We start from the raw sequence: 14,520 nt of genomic DNA, 5'->3' as shown, positions 1-14,520 counted from the left end.
TCCTAGCTCCTCTGGAACAGTGTTGCAGGTACCAACAATTATGTGATCAAATGTGGTGAAAACTTTTTTTAATTGTCCTTGTGAACTGTGTTTCTACAGCAGTCCAGAACAAAACAAAACAAAACAAATGCTGGCTCTAGTGTGCATCTTGTGAGTTTTTTGCATGTTTCACAGCCACTGTAGTTCCTCCGACATGATTGGAAACAGAGGATGGAGTGAGGGCTATTCACTTGGTTGCAGTCTGCAACCTAATGGCAAGATTCTACTAAATCCTACAAATTGGTCCTTTTAACATAGAAAAGTTGAGGTTAATCCAGTTTTGTGTCATATTTTTTGCCTCATATCACAAAAAAGTCATTAAGAAGTAACAATGTTTCCAAAAAGGGTGTTGAAGAAGTGCAAGAAAACACCCGAAGTTCCACGATCCAAATCTGTGTAACCATCAGACGCTATGCACCATTTTCTTCCTATTTTCTGGTCCATTACTTCTCCCTCCATCCTGTCCTTCCTTCTCCCCACAACCCTTCTATCATTTTACTCTTTTTCTAGAATCCGTCGCTCCACCTGGCTACGCCTGCGTCTGCTGTCACTGCCACAGTATCGTCTCAGTGACGTCATGAGAGCCTCGCTCTCTCGCGACCCCCTTCACAGGGTGGCTCCACTGCTGTCAGAGCCCCACCTTGCGGCTCTTGACCGGCGCTTGAAAACTGTGCTGGAGACTGTAAGTCGCTGCCGAAAGAGACAAAGTGAAGATGGTGGTGATGATCAGGTGATCTATGATGACATTGCCCACTTGAAAGATGTGGTCACACCTGCAGGGTAGGGGAGACTGTTACTTCCCTTATGATATCAATGTAGATGATTACATGTCACACTAGCACATGCAAAATGATCCCAGCACTAACATTAATGTACTAATTAAAGTCACAAGGACTTTTATTTTGGATTTTACAACATAAATTCACTGGAATGCAGCGCTGTTGTTACCAATTCACAATGTATTGAAAGCCATGAAAGTTGTAGTTTTTTCCCAGGAAGTAATGAAAATTCATAACTGAAATACAGAAAAAGTAGATTTTGTCATTTATTTTGTCTTTAAGTGGAAAAATTGGTGCATTCAAATGTGATGACAACAAAAATGGTCTGTTACAGGTTAAAATGTTTCTGTCTCTGTGTAGTAAGGGAGAGAATTTCTCACTACGTGTTTGAAATGCAGGTTATTTTTACTGATTACAAACAATTTCATTTTGTCTTTGTCTTTTTTTTTTCTTCTGGCACCATCAGCAAAAATTTTATTATTTAAGTTACAATTATCTGTCAGGATTTCTACTACACAACAAATAATAAAAAGAGCTTGTGGAGTGGTTGGAGTGTGCTTCACCTGCAGTAAAAAGAGCAAAACCTCAGAAGCAGCCTCTAAATTTTGAATTGCATCTCCTGATTCTTTAATGCACACGTGAATTGTTTCAGCACCTGTCTTCAACGCGCCTCTCCTCATCATGACGGACAGCTAGAGTTAGAGATTGTAGCTTTCACCTGGATTCAGTATGTTGGCCTGATGAGAAGGAGATCCATATATTAGTTTCATGTGCTTGATGTGTGAGAGGTTTACAAAACAGATCGATAGATACTTTATTCATCCCGAAGGGAAATTCACATGTACACATATATGTTGCCTAGATATTTGATATGTGAGTCTTATAAAGCAGCTGTATAACTGACCTTGAGATCGGAGTACTTAATATGTAAGGCAGTAGTTTGTTTGGCCAGTGTTGAGGTCCTCCCTTAGGTGTCAGCGTACGTCACAGCTAGTTGGGCAGCTGCTTGTCCTCCTTCTCCTTTCCTTTCAGGCCTTCAATCAATAATTTAGCTGGTCCGGTCATATCGATAGCACCTACTCCCTTTTCTCTTCCCCTCGCTCGCTTGCCCGTTCTTTCCACGAAAACCATCGATGACAAGGGGGTCAAAGAGCTTATTAACGAATTACAGAAGAAAGGAGAGAGGGAGGAAAGCACTATCATTCTATCAGACAGGTGTTATCGGTCTTTGGAACAGCGGCAGGAACAGAGGGACTGCACTAAAGGTTACTTTCACTGCCTAAAGACACTGATGCACAGAGGATAAAAAGTGCCTGAGGGAACTTCTTCAGAACTTTGAATGGGAAGACAGACTCTTTACAGACGTTTGTTCTGTCTTTAACAGTCATTTTTTAAGTTTTCTTCTTTGTTTCAAGTTTATATTGTCTTTGAAATTGGTCACTATGTCGGGAGCCACCAGTGATCAGCTGCACAGATCGACTTTATCAGTCTATTTGGTGAGTTGATGTTATCTCGTTCTTCTTCTCTGTCTGGTCATGGGGTGAACACATCGTCTTTAATGCAGTATTTAAACTTGGATGTGTATTTAAATGATAGCCTGGCTGGGGTGACTTGGATGAGTATCTATCAGATTTAAAAATCCAGTGTGTTTAGTGGTGGCTAAAGTAACAACTGTTTCTAATGATGTGTTGGTTTGCATGTATTTTTCTTTGTGTGTGTGTGTGTGTGTGTGTGTGTGTGTGTGTGTGTGTGTGTGTGTGTTACTGTAGAACCTGATGGAGCACTTCAATCCTGGCCTTCAGAAGCTTGTTGCTCTAGGAAACAGCTATGTCAAAGCTTTCCAAGGTGAGTGAGTTTGTGAGTGACTGGTGAGTAGATGTGTGTGTGGGTGAGTGAATGTGTGTGTGTGTGTGTGTGTGTGTGTGTGTGTGTGTGTGTGTGTGTGTGTGTTTGTGTGTGTGCATAGTAGCAGTAATAGTTATTTTGATTTTAATGTCCACTTTTCATTATTCATTCATATAATTTGCACACATAAACATGTTGTTAAAGAACAGTGCTATGTAATCACAGATGGGATGAGCCAGAAATAAAAACTTACCACAAATGTAATAAAATCAGATGTTATTTAGAGAGGCTAGTACTGTATGTGCTGTTACTGGTTTGTGTTGTCTTAGTTGCTGTTAGCACTTGCAGAGATGAAGGAAGAGGATTTCACACACTGAGACTGGGGATGTCAGTTTTGGTTATGTTTGCTCTCAATGGCCGGACGGCTTGTATCCAGTAACGAGCTGGAATTTTAACAGGAATTTTATCATTGTAAAACACGCTTCATTCAAACTTGACAGACACAAAATATAACTCACCAAAACATTTTTGGTTCATATTCCCACTGTTATAGCAAGCACCACCAACTCTGGTTTGGTTGAACTGAACTCTCAATTCACAGAATCGTGAGAGGAGCGAGACCAGATATCAGAGAAGCAGCAGGGAAAACAGCATGTAGAGCCAGAATATTTTCAAATCTACTTCTGTGATTATGTTTACTGGACGTTATAACCAGAGACTTAAATATGTCAACACATTTTCCCAGGGAAAACAGTTATTACCAGATAACAGAAACCCTGCTCCCAGTGACAGGTACCAGCGATGTAGCTTACGTTTGTGAGAGCCGTCCAGCAGTCAGTGGTCAGAGCTAGCTTGTCTGCCCTGGCTAGCATGACTTGTAACTCGTCCTTCTTCTCCTCAAAGTGTTTTTCACGTTTAGTCACGGTAGCTCTCGATGGTGTAACATGCTCGGGCTGAAGGTACTGAGGTACAGGTCTAAGTCATACAGCACACCAACTGGATGATGACTTTGGACTGGCATGCATCACAAAGTGTGTCTATGCAAATGAATCACGTGTAACTAGTCAGAAATATTCTTGGTGGTTAACCAGTGAGGTCACAAAACTATGAATGTGTTTCAGTATTCATCTGGAGCACTGCAGCACCAGTTTTTACTGGGGTTGTATTTTCATGAACCAGCAAAGTATATTAACAAACACATTTTTTTTCTGAAGCTGAAAGTCATCTGACTTGTATTGGCCTACTTATGTTCAAAATAGTAAAATCAAGTTTATATTTCAGTACTGATGACAAAATAGAGCAGAATTTAAACCTGTTGGCTCAAAAACACGAGGTACCAGAGTTTAAAGACAACCTTTTGTGTGCATCCCATTGTGTTTGCCTGTCTGACCTCACTAATTCTCCCTGTCTACGTTTCTCCAATCTTTCTAGTGTGTTACGCTGGTAATTGGCTGAGCAGCATGTATCATTAATGCACCTCTCTGCCTGATAAAACAAGGCTGGGCCGTCAGTCACAGGGCAACAAGGCAGCGTGGTAAAACTATACTCGCTGGCATGGGGCTATTCCTCGACCAAAATCACATATCACATGTCAGCTGCCTGAGGCCTGTTTTTGTCATGAACAAAGACAGAATTGATCGACACTATTAGGAGTAGTTTTAACTGGCCGTGATGTTTCTCCAAAGCCTTTAGGTTTATATGTTCAGTATTTGAAAAGCTTTTAGTTAATTGTGATTAATTTTGTGTGTCTGTGCCCAAAGCCTTAGCTGTTTGCAGCGAGGCCTACTTCAGTGCTGTGGCTAAGATGGGCGACCAGGCCCTTCACACGCTTTCATCTCGCTCTCTTGGTAAGCGTGTGTGTCTGCGTGACTGTGTTTGTATGTGTGATGTTACAGGTCTCACCCTTAATTTATTGCATTCATCACAGAAACAGAATCATCCTTCACAGATGACCAAGTGCTTTATCAAGTTAATGTTAAGCCCAGTCATACTGATGCATCCCAGATCGAAAAATACCACACACACACACTCAGTAACTTAAAATTACATCCTTTCACTGCTCTTTCTCATCCCCTCATGTATTTGTCTCTTTGTGTGCTCATGGAGGTGTATTTGAGTGTGCATTTGCGCAGACCTTAGTGCATGCATGAGTGCATGTTTTCCACCAGCTTCACTTTCACTTTGACCCTGGGATGTGTGATAGCATTGTTAACGGTAATTAGCATTATGCTAACGCATCCCCATTGAGAGTGTGTTGACTCATACATCAGTGCTAGCACTGCCTGACACACGTGGTTCTGCTGGGTTGGCTAACTGAGAAGGTCAGGGAGCCACAGCGTGACCGGGGGCCCTATTGAGTGACAGCCTCTGAATTATAGATGGGGACAGTCTTTCAGCTGCACTCAATTCATTAGCTCAACCACAATCCATGACAATAGACAAGGCCAGAGGCACCCATGATATAAAGGGCTTGGCTAACTTTCCAGCAGCAGTCCAGTTGCTTAGATCAAAACAGGCCATAGATGACTTGAGTTGTGTTGAATCGTGTTAAAGCCATATATCAAGTTACTGACATTCCTGTGAAAATATTGTGCCTCTCTTTTGTAACGGACATTCACACAAAATGAGTGGTAGCATTAGATCAACGGTAAGTCAAAATGTCACTGGATCCTTTGTATGCTAGAGTTTTTGAATGATTTCACATAAAAGTAAGAGACACAAAAAGAGAATATGTAACATTTACAAAGACATCCTAAAGCAGGACAAGCCTTTTTTGATATTTTAAATGGTAACAGTGGGTTTTTGATGTGTTGTTTTAAACAGGGGATGTTCTGATCCAGATATCGGAAACACAGAGGAGACTCACCGCAGAGATGGAGGGAGTGGTCAGTACATGCATTCAGTCAATACTCGTTTTATTCTAATCAAAACACAGGATCCCAATAGTCTCAGAAATGCTCGTTAAATCTTAGAATTTAAGTGTCTTGACAAATTTAACAAAAAGTGTAAGCATCTGAAATGTTTTAATTGGTTTGTAATTATGATCGGTAGTGATCAGGTCATATTTAGAGTTCCTCCGTGCATTTCACGGCTTGTTTAAAATTCAAAGTGCCACTCAAACCCTTGCGCGATTGCAGTGGCTTTCAGTGACGTGAATAAGCAAAACGTGGCCTCTGATTAAACGCTGAGCTGAGGACAGAGCACATTTGCATATAGATGTAGTCAAACAAAACAACCTGATAATGAAAAATACTGTTTGAACAAGGGGACAGGTTTCATTATGACTTGGCTACACAGGGACATTGATTTTCTTCCTGCTTCAGTTTCGATGGTTCCAGGTAGAAGTGTTGCAAGCCATGGAGAAGAATGTCAAGTTGGACGAGGAGTACATTGAAGTGAGTTTACATTTATATCTACCCTTCATTATCTCCCATAATGCACAAAATCTTTACACGTCCTCCAATAGGAAAAGAGAACTCCGCTGTGAAACTCCGGAAAACTTAACACTGTCGTTTCAGAGCTTCTTAAATAAAACTGTTTCCTGTGCTGCAGGGTAGTCGCAGAGTGTATGAACTGGAGGTGAGGAACCAGGCAGAGGCTTTGGAGAAACAGCTCAGACGAGGAGCCTACAGAGACTCCCTGGTAGTTACACAAAAACACACACACACACACACACACACACACACACACACACACACACACACACACACACACACACACACACATAAACACTTCACAGGGTCAAACACTCACTGAGTTCTACTGCATGACATATACATTGACACAGTCCAACAGAAGTACATCTGTACCATTCTATGTGTGTAATTTCTCATACTGTGTGTACATGTATGTGTGCATGCTTCCCTGTGTGTGTGTGTGTGTGTGTGTGTGTGTGTGTGTGATTAGGAGAACAGTGAGTACATGCTGTACCTGAGGCAGAGCCAGCAGGAGATCCTGAAGGAAGAGGAGAGGAGGTATCGCTTCTTGGCAGAAAAGCACTGTGGCCTCACTCAATCACTGCTCTTCCTTATAAACAAGGTATACACGCACACATGCACACGCACACACACACACACACACCAGCACCACGCAACAACCCAGCAAGACAGTGCAGCCTGCATCCTTCTGTGGTATGTCTTAAAAATGAAGCGAGCCACCATGGCCAAGACATTTTTATTCCAGCCATGTGATAGCATGTTAATTGCTTGATTATCTGAGGAAATTCACATCTCAGTGTCTGTTGTCTCATTCACTGAAGCGTTCCTGTTCATTTGTTGCTGCCTGACCAGGTTGAGATTTAATGAGGTGCTCTCGTCTCTGTCTGTCCTCAGACTGGTGCGTCTCTCCAGCAAAAGGCAGATGGATGGAAGGAGAAAGTGAATGACAACAGAGGATCCAGACCTCGAACTCCAACTCATTTGGACCAAGAGGTGCAGGTGCCAACGCGTCACGTAGTTTAATCAGTTACTCCGATGTGAACATTATAGACAGTTAATTAGTATGCTAACCACTGGATAGCCTGTAAAGAAGCTGTACTGGCTTGGAATGCTGCACCTGTGTCTGTATATAGCCTCAGCAACATGAATTATGGAAAACTGCACACCCTGTGTTGTGTTGAAACTACCATAAATTATCAAATAGGGAGCCGGAGCCTTGTTTTATCAGTAGTGTACTTTATTAAATCTTGCTAAAAGCATTGCCTGGTTTTAATCTGCTCTGGCACTTCCAGCCAGTAGTTCACAGGTCTTAATTTGTTCACTACATTGGAAAGCTCTTCCTGTACACTCAGGGATATTGGATGCAGTCCAGTGCAGCAGCTCAGCCATAATTTTTTCTTTAGTGAGATAACAGTGTTCAGTTTTGACTGTCCCTCTTTGAGATGTATTCATTTAACTGTATATCTATTGCTGAGTTTGCAGAAGTGTTAAACTGGACTGTTTTATATTGAGAGCTGGGATATTCTTCCCCTCTCGTGTCTGTAAACGATGTTTCAGCTGCAGTAAACTTAAGTGTCCCGCTGAACCTCACATGCTAGATCTCCATTAAAAATTGAAATTGAGTGGGCACAGCAGTTACCTGTGTGTGCTGTTTCTGACCAGCTGCGAGGTTCAGTGAGTTCCCTGCTGCAGACAGTAGCCAGAGATGAAGACATGTCCTGGGCGAGGAGGGAGCAGCAGGCGCTGGGCAGAGTGCCCTCTAGAGGTGGGAGGAGGACTGTGCTTTATGGAAACTCTGATTGTTGGAAATAAATGTGATTACATTCTGACAACCTTTAAAACCAAACAAGATCAGCAGTATTTGCCTCCGCAGCACTGGACTAATTAACCAATATACACATAGATACATTGGCATGCTTTCTGTTCTTCCTCCCACCTCCAGCACCGTCTCCCCTCCCCAGCCGCTCTCGCTCCAGCTCAGTGGGGGAATCTCTGGGTCTGGGTGGAGGGAGAGCCATGAGAGCCCTGGTGTCTCACCCCTCCTCATCCAACCCAAAGCTTCTACCCTTCAACAGGGGAGAGACTGTCACCGTGCTGGTCCAGGAGCCGCGCAACGGCTGGCTGTATGGACGTACTGACAGCAGCCTGCGGTGGGTAGCTGAGATAGAGGATGAATGTGTGCAGTGTGCATGCAGTTGCAGGAGCCAAAGATTAATGGTTTTCAAAGTGTTTTTCCACGGGAGTTAAACTGTCTTTGGCTGTTTATGACTGTCAGCAACCAGAAGGAACTGATAAATCTGTGGCACGACTGTTGCCTCTTAGCCCTCTCCCTCCTCCTTCTACAGCTGACAGTGAAAACACAACAGAGAACAGAGAATTATTACAAAAGGACATTTTGTGGAAATGGCAACAATACAGTTCATTTATCAAAAGAACAAAGAGAACAAAATGTCTCGCAATGCAAATCCTGTGTATTGATCAGCAACTCAACAAAGCAACACAGATCAAGGAGTGTCATTTTTTTGTAACAAGGCAGTAAAGTGACACTATTAATTTTGTCTACTTTAAACTATGAAATGAAATCGAAATATTTTGTGTAGGTTTCCATTTGGCAAGAGCACAAAAGAGAAGACAAAATGCTAGTTTGTTAATGTAGAGCAGAAAAACTGTAACAGTAGACGTAGATGTTCTCAGACACTCTGCTCTTGTTCATTCATTTCAAGTCACAGTGTATTGTGTGATAGAATGTTTTACAGTATGTGCTTCTGGTACAAGGACGAGGGTTTATGGAGCTTCAGCTGTTTTGTTTGCTGTTTCCTCATCTCTATCTGTCTTATCTCTTCCAGTCAGGGCTGGTTTCCTGCTGCTTATGTGGCTCCTATCGAGGATTTCTCCAACACTTTAGCAACAAGGTAGGGATTACTGTCAGTCTGCACAGCATATTTCAGGTGTCGCAAACAATTCACCCCTGTAGTGTAGTGGCAGCATTTCTGCCAGTTACAGTGTACAAGTGACAGGGTTACAGATTACAGAGTGACAGTTTGACCTTGGATTTGAAGAGACCCTCACCTGTAAAACTGGACCTATTCCCAGAAGTGACCAGCATACAACCTGCTAAAGTGTACTCAAGTATTCCAGGTCACTGTCCTGCTAGGAATCACTAAAAGTTCCTATATGTGCACCTTTGACCCCTCAGTGGTGTTTCTGTAAGAAGCCACAGTATGAACAATCTGCGGGACCCCACTGACACCCACACCGACCAATCAGAGAGCAAGGGCTATGGAGATGTCCCGCCACCAGCCACACCCAACCGCAGAGCGTCTGTAGACTTCCGGACGATCTCCCCTCTCCCTGAGAGGAAGCTGGAGCCAGCCGTCGAGACGAAGAGCTACAATGAACATCCACCTCCACCTCCTCCCCCACCACCTCCTCCTGCTCCAAGTCAGAATCTTAGAAGGGGCTCTGTAGATTTTCGACCAATCTCCCCCCTTCCCGACAGGAAGGGTGAATCAGCATCTGATGTCCAGGTACCAGAGGTTTAAAAAGAATCTACTCTCAAAGGATGGCATGTTTTTCTTTTTCTTCTGTTCCATATAAAGTAACCCTGGTACACTAATCACTCTTGTCTTGTTTTGGTTGCTCACTCTCTTTTCTTAGGCATTATCACCCCATGGGCCACCTGAAAATCCACTGTTTCCCAGGTAATTTTCACAGAGTATAGGTTGATGGAAAAAACTGATGAATTGCTTGAATTCCGTTTTTGACATTTTAATCTTCTCTTCTGGGAAATCATTTGTCTGAAATTGTGACATTTGTGACACCAAGAATATGAGAAGTAGTTGATTTGTGCTCATAGCAGTTGTCTGGGTTTCAGTGGACACCTCTGGTCAAAAGTGTGTTTGAGTGTTTGAGCTTCACTGTGCAGAATGATGTATGTGCAGAGTTTGACAGTAGAAGGCTGACATCACAAATAGTTTGGAAGCCAATCCTGGTCCGGTATTCAGCTGTGATGTGGAAACGTGAAGCTTTTAGCGCACAGACATGGACTTTAATGTGAAGTCGGACATGTCATGTTAGTTTTGAGGTTGTCATTGTGTATTTGCGATTATGCATGTATTTGTGTATTGAGGTATGTTTGTCAGACTGAGGCTAATTCAATCACAATTTTTAAGTCAGCAAGTCAAAGTCAAATTAAGATTAGAAAGATGAAGGACGGCTGAAGCATGCTCACTAGCCGTGGTGAAAATGTACCATCCTCTGGCTGGGATCTGGTGTTAGTTTCCAAACCTGGAGTGTGTGTGCATGTGTGTGTGGTTTATTTGCGTTGGCTGAAAGCAGTTGAGCGTGACAAGCATTGTGTTACATTTTTCGTCATCCTCTTGTTTCAGAGGCACAAACCCATTCGCCACCGTAAAGCTTCGCCCCACGACGACCAATGACAGATCTGCTCCTCGGATCCTCTGATCCATCAGTGCTCATGCAAGCGGGGTTTGTAACCGAGGATGCCAGATCAGGTTGTGGAGGCAGAACATACATTTTTGCTTCAGGATAATGTAACAACATCTCTGAAAGGTGATGGCTTTTAGCCAGTGTGGAAGAGGAAGGCAACTTTTTTGTACAGTGTTAGATATGATGAAATGTTTCTTGTACCAAAAGCAAAGATGATACTGTAGTATAACTCAGTAATTTAATATCAAAACCATAAACTTTTAAAATAGTTGTTGTATCAACTACATGTACAGTATTTAAGTTTTTATATAGATAAGTTTGTTTGTTTCCTGTAGTAGAAACATTAAAAGAATACTTGTACATTTTGGGAAATACACATTTGCTTTCTTGCCCAGAGTTAGATGATTGATATCACTGTCATATATATCTGCAGCTGGTTAGCTCAGCACACTGGAAACACGGCCCAGAGGTAACACAATCCACCTCCCAGTTGAGTAATAGTTTCTTTATGCTAAGCTAAGCTCCATGGCTACTGCCTCCAGCTACGTATTTAGTGTACAGACATAGAGTGATACTGGCATTCTCATCTAAAAACTGCATTCCCAAAATGTGCAACTGTACCTTTATGCTCATAATAGCATGTGTTTATTTTTTTGCCTAAGCTGTCATGTGTCTCGCTCTCATGCTATGCTAATGTTGTCCTGAAATGTGTCTCGAATCAGAATTTTTTGTTTATGTGACACAGATCAGAACTTAGAAATATAATCCTTTCAAATCTGACTCTGACTTTTATATTTGATCCCAAATACACTACGATACATGTCAGATCTCTCCTGTGGCAGCAATATTTTCCTTCAAAGCCACAGCTTCTCAACGAGTGATGGTGCATTTGTTCAGTGCTTTGTTGTTTTGTGCGTTTCATGTTGTGTGTCCGCTGTGAGCAACAATAAGTAAAGAGACAGTTATTACTCAAGTTTTTTTTATTATCATTTCTTACTCAGATCTTTTCTCTCTTCACAGCTTTCCTTATATATCATTTCATTTACTACATCATCTGATCGGAGGCAGGGAGTAAGGTGGAGGAGGAGATAGAGGAGAGGAGGTGAGGTGAGGGAAGGTGGATGAGGAAGAGGAGTGGGAGGAAAGTGCACTGATATGTGAACATCTAGAAGTAAAACCAATCAGACAAAATGCACAACCTGAAATACACAGAGGAAGGAAAATAAGATTTAAGAAGTCTTTATAACATCTACACCATCTACAGCACTAGCACCACCTGTTTTGAGACCACAAGCTATCTTCATGAAATCATTAAGAATGATTCTGAAACCCATACAGCATGTGTGATTAAATATATATAAAAAATGAAAAAGGAAACGGATGCCTGTATGTTCCTCCTCATGGTAACTCCTGGTCGGACTGCTTCTGTAGTGTTTTGTAGAGAGCAGGCCTGGTCTGACTCCATGTGTGGGGTCCCGAGGGAGGAGAGGAAGTGAGAGGAGTTTGAAGGTGGCAGTTACAAAATATGAATGCAGGGATGAAGAGGAGGAGGAGGAGGAGTAAGAAGGGGGACGTTCAGCTATCCTCTACTCATGCACCAAGACCTCAAACTCTGAAAAAGAGAAATTCAAAACATGAGGCAAACTAATGACCTACAGCTGAAAGGATACGGCAATCAATATTTACACGTTGTTAACAAATGAAAAGAGCAACTATGAATTCATCCTACTAACAAGTATTGTCTGAGTCTGAGTTATAATTTAAGACAAGAATTAGTTCATATACATAGCCTTAAATATTAATGTAATATATAATGTGAATCTTGAATATTTAACCTCCCGTGAACACACATTGCCAACATGTCAGAGATTTTGTCTTTTTAAATCAAAGAATTGTTGCAAATTCACATTCATCCCAGCTTCCTCTGTTGAAACTGCAGCGTTTTAACTCATCCAAGCACTTCAGAGAGCATATTGACTGCTACCAGATGCTGTTTGGCTACAGAGGTAAAGAAGTAGCGGTATCCTTTTTTGCAACAGGAAGCAAGAGGGACTATACAACTCTTATTCCCAAAAAGTTGGGAAACTTGGTTGTAGAAATGTTTGTATAATTTGGTGAAAAATCCGAAAGATAGCTCCTAAAATCCAGCTTGAATTTCTCCTTGAAGCTGGATGTGTAGAGTTACAGTAACCAATATTTAGCCTACATGCTAACCTGTACTCCGCCCACCCTCTACCTTCTCTACTTTCTACTCTTCTTTGTTTATGATGAACTTTATTATTTTTTGCAGTGTTCTGTTCTCTCACCGTCAATGCCGATCTTGCCGTCTCCATCTTTGTCTGCGGCTTTGAGGAATGCTTTTGTCTCATCGTCAGTCAGGTCTCTGCCCTCCTTGGAAAAGCCCTTCAGTACATACCTGAGAAAAGCACAAGGTGTTGCAGAGAAGGACCACTGTAGGACGGTAATAATGAACACATGACAGCATGCAGGACGTAGGCTTTGCACATAATGCAGTTTATTGGGCAGGCCCTGTCTCTTTTACATGCATTTGTGTGTTTTTGTGTCCTCACTTGAGCTCTTCCTCCTCTATGAAGCCGCTACCGTCCACATCCAGAACCTGGAAGACCTTCCTGACGTTTTCGGCCGTCATGGCCTTCATTCCCACCATTTCAAAGAACTTTTTAGGGTCGAATGTTTCTGCTACAAAAGGCAAGATAGAAGGTACAAACTGAATCATCAAACAGCTCTAAATTCTGCCTTTTACATGAGCCAGAAATGCTTTGCAAATTAAAATTTATAATCACTCTACGGGGCATAATTAATTCTGTCACAGCCAGTTGTTCAAGAGCTATGGATTTAAATTAGTAGCACTCATACATATACAGAGCACAAGAGAGAGTAGTTTGCAAAAGATAAAACTGTGTGCACTAACTGCATCTGTCAGTATCCAAAGTGGACTTCTGGAACTTTGTTGTTCTGTTTGTGCTTAGAATACCATGTCAACTCTGCAACTGTTACAGACCTGCAAAGGCATCAAGAGCCGTCTTGATCGCCTCAGCTTTCAACAGATCTGTCATCGACATTTTGCCAGCTGGAGAGAGGGACAGAGAGGACATGAAAGGTACAGAGTGAGAAACGAAAGAACAGTTTTTGAAGTATTTGAGTGCAGGCAACATCCAAAATGGAAGCACAAGAGTCAAATTTACACTGTTAACGTTAATGCATCTGATCTGAGGACAGAGTGGTTGTTAGAAAACGAAATATAGGTCTAGAGTCTACTAAAGGACTAGATGATAGGAAAATACTATGGTCTGTTCATATGAGATGAAATACACAAAAACAAAGAGGATTTCGACCCTGCTGTTAAAACTACATTTCAGGCATTGAAAACATGGCCTCAGTGAGACTTTGCACAGCGGGGGAGATCATCCGAGGCCAGGTTCAGAATTTAAGACGTGGGCACAAATACAGTGAGGCACACACTAAGGGGACAGGAAAATGTGCTCTTTTGGAAATACACTGGACTGCTGACTACACTTACACTGTATAAAACTCTCCAACATTAAGGCATGGAACACTAGAGAGAATAACAACATGCAAAACAGCAGTAACATTACTTAGCCAAACCGCCGAACAAATATGTCAGCTATGCAAACTGTGAGGTGCTTCTGTGAATGTTTTCATGATTTTATTCTATAAATATTGTTCATCCAATTACTCCAGTGGTAAATGTTAACCTAGCCCTGCAGCACATGTATTCCATGTTAATTATGCAGTGTATTTTAGGTGGAGGACATCTCTTGTCAAGACATTTATATCCAGTGTTCATAGCGGGAAAACAGGCTGTGTACGTAGTGTCGATGTAAAGCTGGACGTTGCTGGAAAAGAGTGTAATGGATCCATCTGTTTCCCCAAAGGTTGAAAACTTGTGTGTCGATCCCTCAGCTGCAGGGCACTGCAGTACCCCATAC

General features: G+C 42.1%; 2 protein-coding genes across 2 annotated transcripts in view; one reads left to right on the top strand and one right to left on the bottom strand.

Moving 5' to 3' along the window:
• The first annotated feature begins 838 nt into the window (after positions 1 to 838).
• On the top strand, positions 839 to 11,520 carry baiap2l2b (BAR/IMD domain containing adaptor protein 2 like 2b). Its single transcript, XM_076729063.1, has 14 exons — positions 839 to 2,314; positions 2,588 to 2,663; positions 4,424 to 4,510; positions 5,487 to 5,548; positions 5,987 to 6,058; positions 6,216 to 6,305; positions 6,570 to 6,701; positions 6,995 to 7,093; positions 7,763 to 7,865; positions 8,043 to 8,250; positions 8,947 to 9,012; positions 9,297 to 9,627; positions 9,758 to 9,801; positions 10,489 to 11,520. Exons 1-14 carry the CDS (start codon positions 2,261 to 2,263, stop codon positions 10,562 to 10,564), a joined length of 1,500 nt encoding a protein of 499 aa, XP_076585178.1. The 5' UTR covers positions 839 to 2,260; the 3' UTR covers positions 10,565 to 11,520.
• The window catches only part of pvalb7 (parvalbumin 7), a 35,725-nt gene continuing 32,716 nt past the window's right edge, over positions 11,512 to 14,520 (bottom strand). Inside the window, exons 2-5 of the mRNA XM_076729065.1 lie at positions 13,572 to 13,640; positions 13,120 to 13,249; positions 12,856 to 12,965; positions 11,512 to 12,161 (exon numbers count right to left, since the gene is read on the bottom strand). Of these exons, the coding sequence (XP_076585180.1) occupies positions 12,136 to 12,161; positions 12,856 to 12,965; positions 13,120 to 13,249; positions 13,572 to 13,632 (327 nt within the window). The 5' untranslated portion in view covers positions 13,633 to 13,640 and the 3' untranslated portion in view covers positions 11,512 to 12,135. The remainder of the gene's footprint in view (positions 12,162 to 12,855; positions 12,966 to 13,119; positions 13,250 to 13,571; positions 13,641 to 14,520) is intronic.

The sequence above is a fragment of the Chaetodon auriga genome, chromosome 4 (genome assembly GCF_051107435.1).
Source record: "Chaetodon auriga isolate fChaAug3 chromosome 4, fChaAug3.hap1, whole genome shotgun sequence".
NCBI classification, from domain to species: domain Eukaryota; kingdom Metazoa; phylum Chordata; class Actinopteri; order Chaetodontiformes; family Chaetodontidae; genus Chaetodon; species Chaetodon auriga.
The sequence above is the reverse complement of the archived record's forward strand: the minus strand, read 5'-3'. Positions and strand labels throughout refer to the sequence as shown.